The sequence below is a fragment of the Cryptomeria japonica genome, chromosome 5 (genome assembly GCF_030272615.1).
Source record: "Cryptomeria japonica chromosome 5, Sugi_1.0, whole genome shotgun sequence".
NCBI classification, from domain to species: domain Eukaryota; kingdom Viridiplantae; phylum Streptophyta; class Pinopsida; order Cupressales; family Cupressaceae; genus Cryptomeria; species Cryptomeria japonica.
This window is the reverse complement of record NC_081409.1, coordinates 699059559-699083775: the sequence shown is the minus strand read 5'-3', so window position 1 is coordinate 699083775 and position 24217 is coordinate 699059559. Positions and strand designations below refer to the sequence as shown.

Below are 24217 nucleotides of genomic sequence, written 5' to 3'. Positions count from 1 at the left end.
ATTCATGCTCGAATAAATACAATAACTTAAATATTACAGTTATATATATATTGCTTATTATTCATGATAGAATGCAGATATATATATATATATATATATATATATATATATATATATATATATATATATATATATATATATATATATATATATATATATATATATATATATATGCTTATTATTCTTGATAGAATGCAGACACAAAATAACATAAATGTAAACAAGCATATGATCATAAGTAAGATACAACATAGCAATCTGTTGTTCTGATTAGGATAGTATTTAATTTTGATTTCTTCTTTGATGTAGACTTAACATTAATTTCCCTAATCTCCTTTGACACCATAGACAATTAGTCTTCATACCAAATTATACTATATGTTTGTAAGTCTAATCCCTTATATGTTCTCTTGGTTAATGTTTTTTCTAATATATTCCTCCATTTGTAATATATATATATATATATATATATATATATATATATATATATATATATATATATATATATATATATCAAAGAGTCATACCCTTTGAACATTAATGAGATGTGTCTTCTCATTGCATCTCTTTCCTTAACTTAAATCACACCTTATAAGAAGCATTACTAATTATAATTAATTTTTGGCTATTGATAATACACCAAAATCACATCATTTGGTGATTATAATAAAATCTCTCATTAAGATCACACTTCTTCTTAATAGTCAAACATGTTATCATACTCGTTGCATAGAACTCTCTCTCATGAAGTCAAATTTGTATTACAGTCTACCTTATAATGATCTCTCCCACTGTCTCTTTTAAATGCATTTGTTGCCTTCATCAATCATCATAATTATTGTGTATTTGTTGGTCTTGCACACCATTATCATTGGCAATTAATATGTACTTGTATCAACATTAATATATTCATTAGGTCTCTTGCAAAGGGGGTTGAGTTGGATTTCAAAAGATTGTGAAGTCTCGTTCCAAGAAAATATTATCTTATTAACTATGGCATAGGTATAGTTGTCATGGTGGGAATATGACTTCCACTCTTGGATGGAATTTTAATAGTGTAGAGGAAAAAAAATATTTCATAATGATCCAAGACAACCATGCATCCCAAATCTAGTACATAACAATTGATTGGGTACAAACATAGGGGAGGGGGGAAAATAATGGCACAACACTTTAGGGGTTGGCATGGCCTTATATTTCCCGATTTGACACAAAATATTTATATTCACATGGCCCATCAATCATTACAATCATGTGGAGGAGGTCAATTTATGAAAACTATTTTTTGGGGCTAAAAAAGATTGACTAGAGGTGGTGCACATGGCCCCATTGTTCTTGAATGCCATTTTCAAAATACATGTTTGCGATGATTTTTTTCATTGTGCAAGCATACATGTTATAACCAAATGTGAAATAAATTGAACTAGCATCACTCCACACTCAACTACCACATTGATATATTTACTAATATTGCCTCCACACTTGCATGTATGAGATGGAGTGGGGAAATGAAATGATAGCACCATCAATGCAATCCACTATATGGACAATGCAAAAGGTTCCACCAACCATTGCATTTTCCCTAAGAGAAAGTGTAGAGTTTGTTATATGTGCTTCCCAAAAATAAGTTATAAGTTTCAAAAGTTAGAGTGATGGTTGGATAGAAGATTAAAATTTGCAATTACAATTGTGTTCATAAAAACAACCATATGGATGAGATGATATACTTCTATTAAATCATTGTTCTTAGAGACATGTCATTCTTCAAATAACAAGATCTAGAAACCAAAAATAGATGAATTTTTGAAAAGCAAGAGTCATTGATGTTTTTACATGATGAAACAAGAATAGTATTGAGTTGATCAATACAATGACTATTATGAGGCATTCAAGATAATTAAAAAAAATCAATTATTAAGATTTATTAGGAGAATGATGTTGATTTACTAGGTTATTTATTCACAAAATTTGCATGTCACTTTAGAGTCCAGATATTCTTTAGATGGTTTTCCATAGATAGAAGGATCCATATATATAAATATTGAAGATCAAATACCTTAAGATGAACACTATATTCACCAAAACCACAAGGCATAAAATAAATCATATTCATTGTTGGGTTTGGACCAAATGATTCATCATGAGGAAATAAAACTAAATCCCTATCATCATCTCTAAGGCTAGAAACGTATAATTATAAAAGTAGTAGAATGCGAATGTGAAAGAGTCATCAAAACCAACATACATCTCTATCAAGATAGAATTTGAATTTTGTACTCAAGATAGTATCATCATTAATAATTTTATAGTTAACATGCAATAATGTTTTGACAAATAATGAATCATTTGTAGAAATTCATAATCATCACTGAAAATTGAATATTATCATCATAAAAGAAATAAAGTATCATTTAATATGATCCTCTAATAAATCATTATCATCAATCCATGTGGTAAAAATAAGTGAAATAATTATCATTATAGAGGTCATAGTGATGGTTAGATAGAAGATTTAAATTTACACATAAGTTTGTTCATAACACAATCATGGGGATAGTACACTTCCATTGAATTCTTATTCTCGAAATGTATCATTCTCTAGATAACAAGAATTAGAAACCAAAAGCAAATAAAAATATTTGAAATCAAGAGTTATTATGAAACAAGAGTAGTTTCAATTGAAAAAGGAGGTTGAACAAGTTTGTGTCTTCACAGGAATTGAAAGAGAAGGCTCAAATATTTTTTCTCACAAGAATTGCGATTCTAATTTATTTTGTTTGGTAGATAAATTTTTAGAATTTGTTTTTCAATTTATAGGTGTTTGTTCATTAGAGATATGTTTACACAAATGTCCAACAAAAAGAGGAAGGAACAACATATTCATATACATCCAAATGACTAAAGGGTGATACACTAGTTTGAGTTGGGTAGTGATGTTTGAGTGATGATGAGGGGTGGTGCTAGCTATACTTGTGCTACTTGTTAGGTTAATTCCCCTTGGACATGGTAAGAATAAGAGACTCCATGATACAAGGGATCGAGGATTGTAGTCCCTACCTATACATGGGATCCACTTTTCTAACATTCATATACAATAACATGGCGTACTCATTGATAGATTCGATGATGATGTAAGCATATGCCGAATATTTCTTCCAATGTTATAGCTCTACCTTGCAATAGTACATCAATACAAAATGGAAGAGACTATACTCCACACAAAACAACATGTCATACAGTTTTCCAAAATTGCAAAAACACAACTGTAAAGCGGAAAATCGCAATCGAACCCTAGTTGCTCTCCCCTCTTCCAACTTCGAGGAGAGAGAAGGGAGGTTCGCTAGGATTCGATGGTTTTCACTTAGGGGAGAGAGACTTTACATTCAAAAGAGGGGTTGAAACTCATAAGATCCAATCCCACACAATGCAAGATTGGATGCTAAATGAATTTCAAGGGTCAAGACAACAAGGCTACCCTCTTTTGTAAAGAATGTTGATAGAGGAATTAAGCTAGGAATGCATAGAAAGTGACAAAGATTTGCTTATAAACTGAGTTCGGATTATAGGATAAAGCTGCGGACCTAGAATTAGCAGTAAAATGTCGATACGGCGCTGTCCTGTAAATTTGAGCGAAAGTTGTCGGGACGATGGCGCCCGGTGCCACGGTCCTCCGAAAAATCCGCGAAACCAAGGGGGATCTGTTCGTCTCTGCACAAGGATTCCAGATCTTCAATTTCAGCCGCGTACCTGCAACCTACACACAGAAAAGTGAAGACGATTGGGGTGTTAGGGATTAGGGGTTTGCCTTTAGGTCAAACCCCGGTTTTGGAATTAACCAAGAAATGAGCAAGTGCTGTAAATGTAAATGACTGTAATGTAAAACAAGTACTAATACCTTGTTCTAAGGATGTTTGTATCCTTATGTGCGAAGGTTTAGATGTTGTTGTTTGTTGTATGTTGTAGTAGCATGTAGTAAGTGATCTCCTCTTCAATGGTTGAATCCTTGACTTGAATGCAACACTTAGCCTTGAATGGAGACTTGAAATGATCAATTGCTTGAATGCTTGAATGCTTGAATGCTTGAATGCTTGAGTATAGTTTCCACGTCATATCATCTTATGTCCAATGAGAGAGGAAAATGTAGTTTATATACTTGTCAATTAGGGCTGATAGACTGATTTTCCCGACCTTAGGCCGACCAGGAAATGTAATTTCCAAATTGCAAACAAAAAGACCCGCAATCTCCTTAGGAGACCGGGCCCAAAATAGGACCCAGGGACCAGGGCGCTGGGCGCTCTGGTCCCACCTCCCGAGACAGCAGGGTGCAAGGAGGTTCAGGCCAGGGTGCTTGAAAAATGCAGTTTTTGGTGTTGTGAGCAAGTTTCGGGGTCTCCATTCAGGTTGCGTGTTGCGTCACCATCGTGAAGACCCAAATGCAGTCGAAATTGCAAGTGTCGCAATTTTAGGACGCTACATTTAGCCCCCACTTTAGCGGGAGTATGTATGCTCATACTTCCGGTAAAGTACAAGGAAACAACATTGAATAGACTTTCACCACGTCAAGGAGGCAAGATACACCAAGCCCCCAGTGGACTAAGGGTCTTACGACTTCGATTGACAAAGTAAAAGGGAAGATCACGAGGGAGAACCATGACTGTCAGTAGTAAGGTTCCCTCACTATGAGTCATGCAAAAGAAATACCAAAATTTTTCAAGGCAAAGCTAAGTTCGCCAAGAAATTTTCAAGTATCGTGAAAGGATAGACAGGGTGTATGCCCCCCTACGTTAAAGCGATTGCACACGCCTCAACGGGGGTGATTGTTTTAACGTAGTGATACACATAAGAAATGAGAAAGGAAAGGAGCACGTTATCGCAAAGATTTAGCCCCCAAGTGTGAGATAAACCCAAGGATAATAAACACAAACACAAAGCACGAGGTGACTTCGCTTTCCTCGGGGTCAGTATGCTGTATGATAAGTCATGTATATATCATATGTATGTATGCATAATTGTTCTTCATTCCCCAATCAAGGAAGGTCACCTAGAAGAAGGGAACACAAGTGTCTTTTGAGTCAACATGAGAGAGACCAAAGAGATCTCAGTGCTTTGCATCGTCCTCAAGTAGACAACACTAAGGACGACAAATAGAAGAATGAGAATAACATATAGAAGAAGTAACAAAAGAGAGGAGGAGAGAATCTGCTATGCTAATGTAACTAGTCTAGCACGTCATCTACCCCCTGATCTTACTGATCAATGTTTCGAGAAGGCAGGGAACACGCTAGAGGAGGAACATCCAACACAGCAGATGGAGCTATCACAAGATCCAAACAAGGGCTATGTTCATGTTCCAAGCCACGTTGTTCTTGTCTAGGAGCTAGGATAAGTGCTTTAGAAAATTCATTAGATAAATGGTTATCAACATCAACAAGTTCATATTCACTATCAGAAGCAAGAGGAGTAACATGTTCATCATGAATAACATTTTCATCTATACCATCATCAAGATTTATAAAAATAGGATCTTTAACTCGCACAGGATCAAGACCATCATGCATCTTATGTTTAGGAGATTTAGGCTCAATTTCTGGCTGAGGAGAAAATGGAATAATGCTTGTTGAAGGTGTTTTTGGAGATTGTAAATTTTGAGAAGCGGCTGCTTGAGCCCTAAGACAACGCTTTCGTCGGCGTTCACGTGCAGAACGATTTCGTCTAGTCTTAGTAGGAAGTGTAGAAGATAGAGGAGGAGGAATGTTCTCATCCTTATCACTTAGGTGTTTAGGTTGTGGTCTCTTAGGCTGGATAATAGGAGAAGAAGAAGGTCTCTTCTCTCTATAAAAGGCAGGAGGAGGAACTGCTCCATATAAAGGAGGAATTTTTGGTTTAGGAAGAAGACCAAGTCCATCATGACGAGGAGGTATAGGTCTACTTTTAGAAGGTTTATTAGGCATAGACATAGTCACATCCATAGGAACGGGTTGGGAATCTTCTTGAGGAAAGACATTAGTTTTATCTTTCAAAGGAAGAACTTCCTTCTCAAGAATGATAGGAATATCAAGTTTAGGTGTTCTAGGTTCACTTAGAGATAGGATCATATCTGTTTTCCACTTTTGATAAGATTTGAAAAGATGATCACTTCGCGGAGGAAGAGACTGGAATTGTTTAGGCCAAAAGTAATCAATAGGAACACTAGAAGTTCTTTCAGCTGGTTTAAAGAGACTATGATTGACAGTAACAACTTCACCATTATGGGGAAATTTCAAACACTTATGTATAGGAGAAGCAATAGCTTTCATGGAAGATAGCCAAGGATAGCCAAGCTTCACACGAAATTGTTCGGATGAAGGGATAATAGCAAAGTTCACATCAAGGGATTTGTTATGGACCTCAATAGGTAATGTAATAGAACCAATTGCAGGAGAAGAAAATGCATCAAATAATTTCACAACCACATCTGTTTTGTCATAGATCACTTGATTCAATTGCAAAGTAAAAAGAAATTCCTCAGTAATAACATTAACCATGCAGGAAGGATCAATAAGTACTCCACGGCAAGGTGTATTCTTAACTTTTGCAACTATGTATAAAGGACCATCAGGTGCTCTAATGGTTTCACTAGAATCAAATGTGATGGAAGGTTCTTTAGGGTTTTCTTGCTGCTCTACAAAGTTAATCACATTCGGAGTCATAGACACAAGACCATCAGATGAGAGAGAGGAATCATTAGCCTCAATCGCATTAGAGGTATGAGAAGTATGAGAAGGTAATGGATCAGTAAAAATTTGAAGATTTTGGTTAGGAGGAGCTACAGATGTGTTGCCTTTATCATTCACTCCAGAAACATAAATAGTATTATTATCAATCAAATCTTGAATTTTACCCTTTAAAGAAAAACATTTTTCAGTATCATGACCAGGCTGACGATGAAAGTGACAAAAAGCTTTGTGATCAAAATAAGGTGAAGTAATCTTTGCAGGATCAATTTGCCTTATAGGAGGAAGAGTACGCACATTTTGTTCCAATAATTTATTCATAATACTATGCAATGATTCATTCAAAGGAGTATACTTTCTTTCTTTCTTGAAAAATTTAGAAATAGGAGGCACACCTAATGCTGCATTCACATTGTTGTTGATGATGTTTTCATTGAATTTGATGGAATCTCTGATCGGTTTAATCTTCCCAAATGGTTGTTGACTGCTATCACCCTTATCACTCGGAGCCATAGGATGTGATTGTTCCATTTGACTCACAGTCAGTTGATAATTGTGAAGAGTGGCACACAACTGTTGGAAAGAAGTAAACTCAGAAAACGGAAGTTTGTCTCGAATATCTTTTTGCAAATTAGAAATAAAGATTCTTTGAATATCATTGTCAGGCACCGGAAAAGAAATTTGAGCATACAAATGCTTATATCTACCAATAAAATCAGTCACTTTTTCTTTAACACCTTGTTTACAATGCATTAAATCAATCAAAGTAACTTTAGGACTTATATTGTTTTGAAATTGTTGAATGAAAGCATTTGCAAGTTGTTCGAAAGAAGTAATAGAATAAGAAGGCAACGAGCAATACCATTGTAGGGCTTTGTCTCTTAATGTTCTAGTGAATAGTTTTGCAAGCAACCTTGGGTCATAAGAAAAATCAGTACAAATTGTTTGAAAAGTCTTAACATGTGTTAGAGGATCTCCTTTACCATTATAGAGCTCCAAATGCGGGATTTCAACATGTTTAGGAGGGATAGCTCGAACAATGTCAAGAGAAAGTGGGCTCGCAACATCAAATGTGGGCACACTAAACTTAGATTGATTCATAGAGGCAATTTGTTGCTGTAAAGAAGAGACAGTTTGTGCAAGATTATTAATGGTCGCTTCAGTCGAAGAGTTCATATTAGGTGTGTTAGATTGAGATGGAGGTGTTATGTTATTGAAAGAAGGTAGAAAGTAAGGTGGTGGGATCCTATGATAGTCAACCATAGGGGATGATTGGATAGGAGGAACACTACAAGGAGGAATGGAATGGTTAAATGAATTGCCCCCTTGTGTCATGTTCATTTGTGAAGATGTAATAGGAACACTCATTGAAGGAATGTATGAAGAAGTCGGATTAAATGAAGGAAGAGGATTAATTGAAGAAGAGGGATTGCCCCCATGACTAGTGATCACAGGGGGAATGTCTTGTATAGAAGTAGTCATTATGTTTGATGTAAAGGTAGGTATGCTAGCAATAGAAGTTGTTAAAGGAATAGAATGATTTACTTGTGTAGGAGGTTGTGTGTAACCTAAAGTTTCAACACAACTCTTCATAGGCATCACGTTCGAATTCACAATGTGTGAAATACCACGCAAAATATCAATTCCATTCTTATCACTTTGAAGCATGCGTTTTAAACCCTCAATTAAAGGAAGAGCTTGACTATCGGGATACTCATGAGACATCCATTGGTGAAAATCATCAAATTGGTTATCCAATTTCGAAAGTTGTTCAACAGAAACCTCATGGAGAGCTTCTTCATCATTAGGAGGATTAGAGGAATTTCCCATGTCCTCGTTAAAAAGGCTATTCAAATTAGGTTCCATCTCCTCGGTAGTTAAACCTCGGAAAGACTTAATTCTACAGCTTCGTCTAACGGGAATAGTGTAAGTAGGGCTTATTGTTGTAAAACTCATGCACTAGAGAGAGAGAAAAGATTTTGATTTTAGAGGTAGCAATTTTCAGTAAAACCAGCCAATCTTCTAGATTTTAGCTGTTAAATGCAATCACGACAGTCTCCCGAAATTTCAGAAAAAATGTCCGGGACCGTGGCGCTCGGAGTGCACATGGTCCTTGCAACTTTTTTTGAAATTTTCAGAGATGAAAGTTATGATGATTTTAAAGCTAATCTGAAAAAATTGAGTGATTTTACGATCTGTAGATAGGCCAAATTAAAGTTGCAATCTCAAAATTGAACCCTATCAAGATTGTCGAAAAATGCAAAATTTGAATTTTGAAAAAGAGAGGGAAACTGAAATTTTGAATTTTATGATTTTAGAGGGAATGTCAAAAGCAATGCAAGTTTTGAAATTTAAAAATTGACTCAATTTCACGCAAAATTCAATTTTGAAAGTGGAAATCGAAGTTGTTGTAATTAAGCACTTAATTTCAAAAGTCACAAATTGCAAGAATTTGAATAAAGCACTGAAATTTCGAATGAATGCAAACACACTTTTCAGATTTAGGACGGTAAGAAACACAATTTTGACACAAAATTTCAATTTCCACAATTTTTGAATGATTAGGAGCCTTAATCCAAGCAATCACAAGACCAACTTTGACTGTAATTTTGAGAGTGTTATAATTGATAAAATCAGCCAAAATTCTGGATTTTAGCAGGAAAATACAGTAAGATCTCGCTCCCGAAATTTCGGAAAAAATGTCGGGGACGATGGCGCTCAGAGTGCACACGGTCCTCGCAACTTTTTTCCAAATTTTCAGGGATGAAAGATATTGTGATTTTATTGCGGAATCCAAAGTTACAGCTGATTTGGAGATGTTTTGATCAGTGAAATTGTCGGACAAAGATTGAATTAAGAGGGTTTCAAAAATTAGGGTTTTGACATTTAACCACTTAATTTTCAAAATTAAAGCACAGATATGAATTGATAATTTGTAATAGAAAAGCAGATCTGAAGCAAGCATTAACAATTAAACATTTCGCAAGTTCAATGTTCAAAAAGAAAATTTAGGGTTTTTATGCAATCACCTCTAAAATTTTGCAAAAGATTAAACATGGAAATGTAATCAAGGAATCAATTTTCAGATCTAAGCATGAAAAATCAGAAAGGATGTTCACGTCGGGTTCACCAAAATGTAAAGCGGAAAATCGCAATCGAACCCTAGTTGCTCTCCCCTCTTCCAACTTCGAGGAGAGAGAAGGGAGGTTCGCTAGGATTCGATGGTTTTCACTTAGGGGAGAGAGACTTTACATTCAAAAGAGGGGTTGAAACTCATAAGATCCAATCCCACACAATGCAAGATTGGATGCTAAATGAATTTCAAGGGTCAAGACAGCAAGGCTACCCTCTTTTGTAAAGAATGTTGATAGAGGAATTAAGCTAGGAATGCATAGAAAGTGACAAAGATTTGCTTATAAACTGAGTTCGGATTATAGGATAAAGCTGCGGACCTGGAATTAGCAGTAAAATGTCGATACGGCGCTGTCCTGTAAATTTGAGCAAAAGTTGTCGGGACGATGGCGCCCGGCGCCACGGTCCTCCGAAAAATCCGCAAAACGAAGGGGGATTTGTTCGTCTCTGCACAAGGATTCCAGATCTTCAATTTCAGCCGCATACCTGCAACCTACACACAGAAAAGTGAAGACGATTGGGGGGTTAGGGATTAGGGGTTTGCCTTTAGGTCAAACCCCGGTTTTGGAATTAACCAAGAAATGAGCAAGTGCTGTAAATGTAAATGACTGTAATGTAAAATAAGTACTAATACCTTGTTCTAAGGATGTTTGTATCCTTATGTGCGAAGGTTTAGATGTTGTTGTTTGTTGTATGTTGTAGTAGCATGTAGTAAGTGATCTCCTCTTCAATGGTTGAATCCTTGACTTGAATGCAACACTTAGCCTTGAATGGAGACTTGAAATAATCAATTGCTTGAATGCTTGAATGCTTGAATGCTTGAGTATAGTTTCCACATCATATCATCTTATGTCCAATGAGAGAGGAAAATGTAGTTTATATACTTGTCAATTAGGGCTGATAGACTGATTTTCCCGACCTTAGCCCGACCAGGAAATGTAATTTCCAAATTGCAAACAAAAAGACCCGCAATCTCCTTAGGAGACCGGGCCCAAAATAGGACCCAGGGACCAAGGCACTGGGCGCTCTAGTCCCACCTCCCGGGACAGCAGGGTGCAAGGAGGTTCAGGCCAGGGTGCTTGAAAAATGCAGTTTTTGGTGTCGTGAGCAAGTTTCGGGGTCTCCATTCAGGTTGCGTGTTGCGTCGCCATCGTGAAGACCCAAATGCAGTCGAAATTGCAAGTGTCACAATTTTAGGACGCTACAACAACAGATTTCTACAAAAATTTTCAGGAGTTAATTCGTGCTTTGCATCCCCATTACTGTTAAACCAAAAAAATCCGACGAAAAAACTGTGTTTTACAAATTTGGGAGGCTTTTTGGAATGCCATCTTGTGTGGATATTAGCCTGTACCCAAAATTGTATTATGATTTGTACAATCACAAATTTTCGATAGTGAATTCTTCAAAACTAAAAATCGGTTGCCAAACCCTATTGACTTGTATATTGATTTATAGATATTAAAGCCTTCTAAGGTCAATGAAATTGTCATTTTTGCACTAGGATATATCATGTGAAAGTTGGTCAAAAATATCCATGAGGGAAGGGAATTGTAGATATGGTGCTTTGGTACTATGTAACTCTATAGGAGACATAGATAATCTACAACCAAAAACTAGAGAAGTAATGGAAATACTATGAAGCTAGAGAATTCATTAGATGCATAAATAAAACTAGTACAATACACAATGAAGAAACCCTTATTACAAGAACACAGATGAAAACCTAGGATAAATAAAACTAGTACAATACACAATGAAGAAACCCTTGTTACAAAAACATAGATGAAACCCTAGGATAAACTGGGATCCCATGATATGAGATAAAAAGAGTTAATGACCTACATAAGTTGAAGTATGTAAGTGTCAACATGACCTAATGTGAAACTGGTTAGGTGATATACCACGTCGACACCAACATGTCATTAGTTTAGCAAGGTGATGACTCGACTAGTAGCCTAATTGCCAAATAAAAGCAAGTGTGTCATTGCATTGAGTGGATTTTAGTGAGAATCTAAAGTCGCCACAATAACAACTTTCATGCACAATGAATAAGAACTAAGTAAACATGTAGCTATAGACATATAAAAACATGCACTTTTAACACATTTGATGTTGATTTGTTTTTGGTGTGGTTCATAGAAAAGTTTATAAGCCTTGATTGAAATGTGAACATGTGTACTTGTGGCAATATATGATACGTAGATATAGGTTTAACAATGTGATTGGATACAAAGTAGTATGGCTTAGCAAGTGGTCCTGGTCTTAGATAAGCAATTGTATTAAAGAGTATACACACTTTGTGCTAATGGACTGCGTCTATTCTGGCTCCAAAACAGACCTTTCATACAACGTGTTAGCGATAGGTTAGTCAATCGCAGCCGTTAATTGCAAAATCAACGGTGTAAAACGCGCAACTAACACGCGCGTTAGTCAATCTGTACTCTATCGTTTTGGAGCCAGAATAGATGCATCCGTGCTAATGCATTTGAGTTGGGTAAGCCGGTAATAAGATTCAATGCAGTCAAGAAACCTTTATATGATATATTTTTACATACATTTGCAATGAAGAAACCTAGAAACTATAACGCATCGCTAAATTCCGGTTTGCAAAGCTTATAAGGCTATTTGAATGTTTACACCAATGCATCGAGTTTGGTAAATGCCCAAAGCACTTAGCTCAGTGAACATGATGCTGTACAGAGCCATTTCTTGAAGAGAAAGACACACATAAAGGGGGTACAAATGGCCACTAACTGAAGCATATAATACAATCAAGAAGGTCAATGGCTATTTTCATTAGAATACAAGGTTTGAACATTGTTTGCACAGGGAAAATTCAGCCTTTGATTTTAAAAAACACATCCTAACACAAAATACACTTTCTGGAGACCAGTGACAACAACAATAGCCTGATTGTTGCGTTTGATTTTAAAAAAATGCATCTTAACACAATACGAGAGCTGGAAAAGACATCTTTAGATCAATTTCTAAAGTGAAAAAGAGGAGGAAAATGTAGATTTGAATTTACTGTTAACATGTTTAGATAATTGGTGAAATCTATAAAGCAAAATTTGTGTTTGGATCCAATATCCGCATTCTCACATGTACCCTTGAAAGACTAGTTCTACTTGAAAAATACTCTTACTAAATGTTTATTTTGAGCTCTAAGTCAATCAAGATTACATTAATTATAAAAGGAAACCAAATTAGTGAATTTGAAAGCAAAATAATATGAGATGTTCACATCAATGACCTATTTTCACCGAGGCAGAAAAATGATACTAGCATGCAGCTTTGATGAAAACATTACCAAAAGCTTTGCTATTCTGAGATTCAAATGTTGGAAGTGAACATAGAATTTCAAATATAAAAATTAGTTTATTTACATGAATTTGACAGAGCCGAACTTCAGTTATAAGTATCAATACACAGTATATGCTGAACCCTCAGGTCCTTTTGGATTATTGTAGTAAACATGTTAACAATGACCAATACATGTAGATACTTCACCTCAATAGAGCTTTGTAAGTGATCTAGAATTTTGCAGTTCTCAGGTGTAAAGGTTGCCATACAACATTAACTGGACGAACATTTGAATATGCAGGTTCCTATCCAAAATTGTACTGGGCACCATCTTGCCTAAAAGAAAAAGATTGCTACCAACATTCCAACAATTAACTGTATGCCTACTAATCAAAAGCTGGAAGATCAAATTGCACGCTTTAAAAGATATTACTATGCTATGAACCCAACTTTTGGGTACACTGGCCTGAAATATTTGCAATCACAAATCCTGCAAAAACCTGTAAGAAACATGATACCGAATATTAATAAATATTTTGAAAGCTGTATTCTATGAAACACTTAGACCTAACGAGAAATTACAACATGCTTTCTTTTGTGACAACTGCTGCATTATAGTTGCTTGAGAGTTACGCATACCTGTACAGAACCAATAATGTAGATGGTGGAATAATGACGACCATGGATTATCATATCAGCCATCATTGCTAAGGGTATAGTAAGAGAAATTCCCAAAGTGGCTACTAAAGGTGTTGTCCACACTACGGACAATGCCCTGCAGAAAGGCATAATTTGTATGTGTCTTATCTTTATTTTGCTTCAAATAATAGTGAATGTGTTAAATAATTACAAGGTACATACCAAAAGTAGTCTGAAAGCACACTGCCTATGAAGCTATTAGCAAGTACAACTTCATCCACTCTCAATGAAGGGGGCATGGTAAACTTTGGTTCTATACCAATAGCATTTAGAGGCCATACTGTGCAACCACACAAAGTATAAAATATATTGTCAGATATTCTCCTCAGCCGATTTTACAGCAAATGTTTAAATTAAAATCCACATAAAAATAAGACTAGCTCAGCTAGAAATCTAACATAAGTATAGAAATGAAGGAGATAACATGGGACTGAACCAAAGTACTTCAACTGGTGGATAGAAAATGTATACCATCACATTCTATAAGAGTTCCTTTCCTCTGGAATCTTTGTTCATTAATTCAAGATCAGGCAACGAAGACTATTATCATGCCATGGGATTAAAGTCGCATTTCTAAGCTATTAGATTCATTCTAGAACTAAGCAGTTATTTGAATTAATGGGAAGTGTTTTCTTCAGTGCTGAAGCTCCGAGAGGTTTAGTAATTGCAAGCTGACAGCAATGCATTCCTTCAAAATATTGCCATAGTTAGTTATAGTTCAATGATTTGGGCTATACATAAGTTTTCTCTATTTGGTGTGCTTTGGATATTTCAGACATTTCTAGGCTCTGGGATCTCCAATGACAAGTGAATCATGCTAGCTCTGTAAACAATTCAGGCTCAGGAGCACGTATCGGCATAATATAAGAAGGGGGAGTGGTGAAGCAGGACAACTTTGAATTTTATCAAACGATTTATTATTTACAAATTACTGCCACTCTGTTGATCTAATAAAAGTGTCATAACGACAACTGGTGGCATCGCATTACAGCAGACAAGCAGGGAAGGTTCAAATTATATTATTGATTTCATTTGTCACTTTTTCTTTGCAGTGCTGGTAACGTGAGGACATGCAGCTAGCGGCAACAGACTACTCAGAAGAAATAGGGAATACAGCAGACAAGTAAGGGGTTCGAATTATACTGTTGACTTCATTTTTCGCTTTTCATTTGCAGTGCTGGTAACAACATCAGGGCATGTAGCTAGTGGCATCATACTACTATGAGGAAATTGGAATTACGAAAGTCTTGCTCAATTCCTCAACTACGAATCAGCCCCATTGCATTGTGCCTATGACTGAACTGGAACTTCATCTTTTTGTCAAGTCAGCTATCATGTGGAATCATCCATAGACGTGCTAGATTTTTTAATCACGATATAATAATATACCTATCCTGTCAAACTCATAATCATGACCTTTCATCCATCATTTCTCCACTTGGCAATTTTTCCACAACTCGTGATTATTTCAAGAGCATTCTATTCATTTGCGTTTTAACTTTTAATGATGTTTCTCCATTGTCCACTCTGTCATACTATAGATATTCTGCTACATATGCTACTACATCCTGCACTTATTTATCTATAGCAGCACAATCTCTCAGATCTGGAAGATATTTTTGGCAGCTGCAGGATGCTCTTGCATCAAACTCTTCTTGACAGTATGAGCTTCCTAACTCACTAAACATCACCTAGATTGAAATTGGATTTTGAGCAACATAATTGGTCCAACTTTTCTAAAATCCACATCCTGGAAACCTTTTCTCTTCCATTTTATTAGGTATTGATTGTAGTTCTGCAACATAGTTTAGTGCTCCTTTTGTCCAACACTGCAGTTTCATCTCTCTTATCTGCTGCCTCCAATTTACTATTTTTTCTGTCTCTTCCTCTGACTGATCTCTTTTGTGGTAGTATTAGTTTGTTAAATTGAACATGGGAGAAATATACAATCTTAGTTACCAGAAACGAGAAACGAGAAACGCAACCGCAACGGCAACGTGACGAGAAACGGAATATTTAAAGGTTGCGTATAAGAAACGTATATATATATATATATATATATATATATATATATATATATATATATATATATATATATATATATATATATATATAATTATTTTACATAAATGAAAAAGCATGGAGTTTTATATATATTTTCATTAAAAAACTTTATTTCACATAAATAAAAAATATGAAGTTAAAGTTTCTAAAATACAAAACAATAGATATATACGCATGTAAGTTTATTATAAAAATATATGTATATGCAAGTTTTTATTATAAAATATTATTCTACATAATTGAAAGGCATCTACTAGTTAATCTAAAGTTAAGCCATGAAACATGCAATTTCACATGCCAAAAAAAATCAATGTGTCAATGTTAAATCAATAAAAAACAATTAGTTTACTGTCAAATCTGTTTAAAACATTTACTTTACTATAAAAACCTGTTAAAAACAATTACTTTACCATTTAAAACATTTACTTTACTTTAAAAACAATTACTTTACTTCAAATTGATAGTGCATGCATCTATTGCTTAATCCAAGTTAAGCCATGAGCAAAAAAAAAAACTCAACCTGTCAATGTTAAATCATTAAAAAACAATTACTTTACTGCACTTATAGTAATTGGTACGAAGTAAAGTGAAAGAGTTCGTTATTTTAAGTGCTAAAGATTTCTGCAAGTCTCGCATGCAAAGTGAAGATAAGTCGAAAACACCCAAAAAGGAATTTGCCTGCTGGAAACGGCCGTTAGAAACGAGAAACGCGAAACGACAGGAGACCGTCGCGTTTCTGGCAACTAAGTATACAATGAATCTTTTCAGCAACTTTACCTTGTATGCACTGTTCAAAACTTTCCTCAGAAGTTTTCATGAATAATCTTCTGATACTTGATCTTTTTTATAGGTCCCAATAAGAATCCTGTTCTTCAACAGTTGCCTTCACTCTCCTCGCTATGTCAGCATCTCCTTATAACTCTGGTTGCTACTCCATAACTTTCTTATTTCTTCATGCTCCTTATGTATGCAATCCACAAGCTTCTACACATCAGCAATCCTCTTGTATGCTGATGGAAAACTCGCCAAGCTAGTCATTTCTTTGGATGACATCCTATATAATTTGTGATGGACCCTCTCCAGTTGACTTATTCGCTAAGTTATTAAATGTGAACTCTGCAGGGACAATGCCCTATGCCTTTGTTATCCCTTGATTCCTAGTAGTTGCCTGAGTAAATAATCTGGCCTTTTCTTACCATCTACATTTGTCCATACGATGGTGACTATAAGCAGTAATATACTGTAATGTTTTTCCTCGTCTTTTTCTACAAAGCTCTCTAAAAATGAATAGAAAACTGGATGGGGTCTCTTTAGCAAGCCCCAAAGTTTCACGACCTCTTTGAATTGTGCCACATCGGTAACATTACTTGTCTTTTTAAACAGAAAGAAATACGCCATCCTAGAAAAATCTATTGAACACCAAAAAGATGGAATCATTATTGCTTACTTTTGTTGGTAGATCTCACACAAAATCCAGGGCCCTTTTGGTACTGAAAATTGGGTATATGAACAGGTGTTTTAACAGTTTTGTTTAGCTATTTCACAGACATTATATCTCTTGAAATATTTTGACATCCCTTTTTAGGCTTGGTCAACAATATCTCTCATCCACAAAGCTAGTGTCTTGTCCTCCTAAAATATCCACTCAGTGTGTAAATCAATTTTTTCTCATAGAGGCTCTTGGTACACAAAATTATCTCCCTCTAAACAAAAACCCATCCTAGAAGAAAAATTCCAAATATGCAGTTTGGCCTTCACCAATGGAACCTAGAAAACACTTTAAACTTCTGCACAGTCTTCATCAATCTCACACCTTCTTGATGCTCTTAAACACACTTAACTCAATAGATATAATCGACAACAATGAACATTCCTCAAAGAATCAACTACCTTATTTGATATCCCTAATCCATTGATCAATAGAAAAAGTAACTTTGCAAAAACTCTAAACAGCTAATGTATCTTCAATTTAACTTACCCTATGTTGAAATATACAACACAAACTCCTTCGGCATTAACTAATGCTTTGATATCTTCAATGCTTGAACTATGGCATAAAAATTGTATATCATACACAAAATACTTCCTCTTAGCTTCATTTAACTTCTCACTGGATTATGCAACAAATGCCTCTTTGCTAAGAACAGTTCTGATTGCCTCATTCAGGTTGTCACTATCAACACTTCAGTGCTTCATTAATAGAATAAAAACTTACCATGAGCTGTAATTCTGGGCCAATTATTCGTCAACAGACTTGCAGAAATGTTTAGGCGAGTGTGAAATCCAAACTCATTGCAATTACTCAGTTAGTCTACCACGTGTAGACTTGCCATATGTGGCAGACCTGCATCTGAACATGCATGTGCAGAAAAAATTCAGTAATGTTGGCCAAAGTGTTTGCCAACAGACTCGCAGAAATGCTTAGATGAGTCTACGGTGGAGACCCATCACAAGTACTTTGTGAGTTTACCATGTAAACTCACACCTGGGCTCATATCTGAACATGTATATGCAACAAAAATGCAAATTACTTTTTACTTCTTGAGAAATTCAATCCATGCAATTTTCTCACACAACATTTGCAAATTTACATTGAGTGATTCAATTGAGTTTAAAAATGCTTTGAAGAGCAAAATTCTGCAATTTTCAGAGTTCCAGGTCAGAATTTTTTTTCTTTTTTTCCACGTATTTCAAGAAACTTATTTGTTTCCTAAATAGTAGATTGAAATCTTTAAGAATTTTTGGAAAGCACTGAATTCATTTTCACAAGTTTTAACATTAATTCTGTGTTATCGTTTATGAATGAAAATGCTGATTGTTTTACTAGTTAGCGTTTTTCAAATTATGGTATTACATTTTTTTTTGTTTCAATTATTAATGCTATTTATCTATCTTCGAAATGCAAACCATTTAATATTAATTTTATTTGAGTTTAAATCAGTGTTGCCTATAATGTTCTTGTTTTGGGTTTAAACTTTAAAGGTCTATTTTTTAGTTTTTAACATTTTTTCTACATTACAAAATGTGGCAAAAGAATACATTTTCATAATTATATCTATGTCCGATTTGATGGCATAAAAAAGTGGAGTTTGATCCACTCCTAGAAGGGGAGAAGGGTCTTCATTTGGAAACATGGCACACCATGTTTGAACTTGAGAATTGTTATTTGCAACTACCATAGGCTAAAGATGAATGAAGGTATAAATCACCTCAAGTACCATGTTGCATGTATTGTTGATCATGATATCAAAGTGTGTCCCGATGCCAAAAACAACATAGAACAAGAGATGTACACAACCCTTGCATTGACAAAGAAGAAGAGGATAAACATAGGCACAACAACAACCATTAATCCCAACTTTGCACAAGAAACAAAGGTGGATATGATAGAGATTGTGGGCTCCAATTATGATCCATGCCTACACAACAAATCCACCTTGTCTAGCTCAAATCGAGTTCTATCACAAGGCTTTTTTGTCACTCAAATACACTTGGATCACAATCTTCATTTCAAGGTACAATGTGGAACAAGGAGAAATACAAGGAAGTAGATGTGTCTTATGTTAATGTTTGGTTTTGCAATAATGCTCCTTTCAACATAGTGAAGAGCCTATATTGGGAATATTTACTCATTGTATTGATAGTTGCAAGGAAGAGTATAGTACAAAGTGTTGGAGTTGATAGTGAAGCCCATAGCTCCCAAAAATCACCTGCAACCAAAATGCCTATCATTTTTGAAGAGAAAAATCCATGACTATGCTTTGCAACTTTGAGAGATGAATTGCCACAAGAGAATTATTTGATATTGAGATGCATCTGAATAACCTTGAATGAATACAAGGAATGCTTATAAAAGAAAAAGCAAAAAAACCTAGATGAAAACCTTGATGAGGATTATATTAGATCATGACAAGTGTCCTTATCCAATTTTATGTGACAACATGACCTAAATATAACTTAATATAACAATAGAAAAACACTCCTAAGTTTATCTTAAGTGTAATAAAGTAATAAGGGACCCAAGTAATTAATAATTGATTAATTAATTACTAAGATGATTACCTAATTACTAAGATCAACTTAGGGAGAAGCTTAGAACCTAATGATGAATGCATGGATGGTTCTTAGCTACAAGGCCTAATGAGATACCCATGTACAAACAAATGAACCTCTAATAACCAGCGAAAGGAGAAAACCACATGGAAAAAACTCATCTCTAAAATAGAGAAAATGAAATAAATGCACTAGTGAAAGAAGGATAGGAGAACTGATGTGACCCAAGAATTTCTTCAATCACACAAGTATAGTAGATGTTCCCCCCATAGAGAGAGATAATGAGGATAAGAATTCCCCATAAAGTAGTTGTTGTGCCAATGATGACAACTTGAACATGGAACACGACCAACTTTCTGCAAACAACATTTCTTGCCTTAAGAAGAAACAGATCCACTGGTGATAATATGAGAAGTCATTCCCAATAATTGTAAGAATCAAGAATACAAATCCAAATGATGTGTGCCTCTAAAAACAACACAAATGTCCTCATGTCAGAATGAGATGATGTCAATCCAGAAACCTATGTGTTGGCCATTTGGTGGAATTGATTATGTGTTGCATTGATGTTTTGTCATTGATGCCAACACTAACTGTTTGGATGCTTTACTGGCACCCTTCTGGTCCCGGTGGGTTGAGTAGTTTCTGGTTAGTCTGGATCCGACATGATCCAGTAGGCTCCGGTATAGTTTGGTGATGGAATTGGCTTGTTCATAATACTCATGCTCATATTTGGTCAGTTGGTTTTGGTTTGGTGATCAGATGCTATCCTGTTTGCTTAGAAGCTTAGTTTCTGGTTTCGACAAGGGTTTCACCGGCAGAGCTTTCGATGAAGATCTTTGATAAATTGCATAAGTGGTGTTGGTGTAGCTTCTGGTGGAGTTTCAGGATGCTGTTGGTGATCATGTTTGAGACTTGGCGGATGGAGATCATTGTTGTAGCGTGTGGACCTATACTGGGTTTCGGTTGATCTAGGTTATGGATCGGCTTTAATGTAATGTGTGGATTGGACCTCTCGATGTATTTCTGGGATGTCTTATGTGTTGGATATTATTTGTTTGGTCTAAGGCCGACATGGTTTGTAATTATGTAATTGGTTTATTATTTGGTGGCCGACCTAATTGTTTATGGTCGATGGTTTGTATATATAGATGTAAGATCTCATTGTAGATCATCATGGTTATTGTTAGAGGTCATGGTCAAGGAATGTAATGTGCGAATAATGTAATATCATTCGGAAAAGCATTTGGTCGATCATTGGAGATCGAATTGGGTTTATGTAAGAGGATTTAGTCCTACAGTATTGAGCTTAACCAAAACTGTACTCAGGCATAGGAGATGCTATCTTTTGCAGTTCAACACTTCTCCGAATTGTAGTCTAGATTTCTATGTAGTCAGTGAGGCTCCTTTTGTGATGAGCAGTGCGCTCTAGGCTATTGGCCTTCCTGCAAGTGCAGGCCCCTCAATTGTAATTCACATACTTACTGCAAAAGTATTATCTGGTTGTGGGTAGGCTTCCCACTGTGGTTTTTCCCTTTACTGGGTTTTCCACATATAAATCTTGGTGTCATGTGGATGGCTTTTATTCTGTGATTATTGTTTATGCTTAATTGGTTTAATTGCTATTCCTGTATTTCGTCTAAGCATTCCGGTATTAATGTTTGAGTTCCAGTATTAAAGTTTTAATTGCTAATAGTTCCAGTAATCTGTGACAACTGATTCATCCCCCCTTCTCAGTTGTCTTCTGATTATTTGAACTGTCTAACACTATGAAGACTGATGTAGCACAAGTAGAAAAGGCAATGAAGATGGTGGCTAACAACAATGATGTGGCTATTAGCAAGGAGACGAATATCCTCAAGCTAATCCTCCTCCAAATCACAATTTAAGACTCCACAAACAAGGATGACATGTTGCAAGATACAAATCCCAAGTAGCTATGTCTGAAAGAAGATGAATTTCTTGTTGCACTACATCACTAGGGACCATGGATGTAGCTGATCAAGAACAATAGAAGATGGAGATTGGGTCTCTATGTGAGGAGTAAGAACAAGGAGAGAAGCCTATAAACCATAAAACATGCAAGACTATTGATATACTCAAGCTCCTGTAAAGTATCATCACCAAAGGGAATACAATCTTCATGTGCAAGAGGAATGAGACAATCTGCAATAGGATTCTCTAGGAATGGAGAGATATGAGGGTCTCCATGGATCTCCCAAAGTCTAGTCCAAAGTGACTGGGGATAGTCAATTTTCGATACAACACACAGTATTAGGACCAATGCTAGAAAAAATCAGTGTTCCACGGGCGTTCGGGACGGGGGGATGGGGGGACGAGGGGGACGCGTCTCGGGGACGGGGGGACCAAGGGCCTAAATTTGGCGACGGCGGGGGGACGGCGGGGGGACGGCGGCGGGGGGGTGGCGGGGTGGTGGTGCTCATATATATACATATAGTACTTGAAAAACTAGTTTTGAAAAGATGTATAACAGTATAACAGTATAAGAATTAGATTTCAAATGAAACTATAGGAAATACCAAGATTACTTAGATTAGTGATACGTAACTAATTGCTAATTGCTAAAACTAAAAGTAAATAAAATTTGACAAATGAAATTGTCAAATTGGAGATTTCTCATTTCTATCATATGAATATCGAAAAAGGAAAACGAAAAATATGAATATCTGATGCCATTGCAAAGTCTATAATAATAAAGATGATTACATGATTCATCATTACAATGAGTAGCCAAATACAAATACGTGTAGCAATAGCATTACAAAAGAGACGAGTCAAATACAAAATGACAAAACTGAAAAGTGAAAACTCAAACTGTAGCTAATGGAGGCCTCTAATCATCTGCAAACTCCTCCTCACTGGAACTGCTGGACTCCTGAGGATCAAGGTCCCTCAAGCTCACACCAACTAGCCCTGCATCTGAAGTGGTAGGATCATCCTCATCAATCTGTGAAGGCTCCTCTGGCTCTACATCCCATCGTGCCATTGGACTCTCCTTGTACATAAGTGTCTTGCGGTCAATGAGACGCAAAGCACTGTGTACAGCCACAAGCTTCTCTGCTCTCTTAGAGGTAAGTCTGTTCCTCTTAAGAGAGTGGATGAAGCTATATGTAGACCAGTTCCTCTCAGCAGCTGAAGAACTGGAAACCTGGGATAGCAGACGGATGGCTAGAGTGGTGGTCCAAGATTTCGGGCCATGACATTTCCACCACAAAAGTGGGTCCTCCTGTGCCATAATGTCTATATCCATCTTTGCTACATCTGAATAACCTCTAAGAGTGGCAAATCTTCCCCACTCAGTGCGCATTGTGCTGGCATCTCTGGAATCAAACATCTTCTCTATGCACCTAAAGAAACCTGCCTTCACCTCATCATCCTCAATCGGTGTCGTTCTACCCGGTCTAGCCTTGTACCACTTAGGATTCAAGGCAAAGGCAGCCATATGCAAAGGAGTGTTCAACTTGTCCCATCTACTCTGAATGATAGGCCGGATTTGCTCATTGTAGAATGCTAGAGAGGGGTCCTTCACTCGCACAGCAGCCCTCATCTGGCCAAGCATAGAGTCAATGCACTCATACACCTCTCCAAGGTTAGGTGCATCCCCATCCCCATATCTGATCACCTGGAATACTGGAGAAATGATGGAGACAATGTATTTCGTATCAGTCCAAAACACATCACTCTTCCCTATCTCCTTCACCCTTCTCCCCTGCTCTGTCTTGGCCTCAGCCCACCTATTCCACTCATTAGTCATAACCATGAGTTGCAATGCCTCTTGCAACTCAATCATTCTCTCCAAGAGAATGAAATAGGATGCATATCTAGTCTCAACTGGTTTCAAGAACTCCTTCTTCGCGAAGGTCCTGAAGAGTGCATGTGAAATGTGGTGGTTGCAGATAAACATCTGCACATCTCTCGCATCGGTGACCACTCCTCTAATCCAGTCAATCTTCCCCATGTCCTTGAGTGCATTGTTCATGGCATGCACACAACATGGGGTCCACCAAATGTGTCTATAGGCTACCTCAACGAGTCTCCCTGCTGCTCTACACACATAGGCTGCATCTGTCACTACTTGGACCATGTTTTGTGGCCCAACCTCCTCAATAGCCTCCCTGAGGACCTGAAACTGGAAATCAGCATCTTTACGATGCCCTGTACAATCAACTGCTCTAAGGAAGTATGGGCCCTCTGCACATGTGACCATGACGTTGATGAGTGGACGATGG

General features: G+C 36.4%; 1 protein-coding gene across 1 annotated transcript in view; it reads right to left on the bottom strand.

Annotated features, from left to right (window-relative positions):
- Positions 1–13188: 13188 nt before the first annotated feature.
- The window catches only part of LOC131070657 (thiamine-repressible mitochondrial transport protein THI74), a 35408-nt gene continuing 24379 nt past the window's right edge, over positions 13189–24217 (bottom strand). The window contains exons 6-8 of the mRNA XM_059221638.1: positions 14013–14130; positions 13791–13926; positions 13189–13651 (exon numbers count right to left, since the gene is read on the bottom strand). Of these exons, the coding sequence (XP_059077621.1) occupies positions 13589–13651; positions 13791–13926; positions 14013–14130 (317 nt within the window). The 3' untranslated portion in view covers positions 13189–13588. The remainder of the gene's footprint in view (positions 13652–13790; positions 13927–14012; positions 14131–24217) is intronic.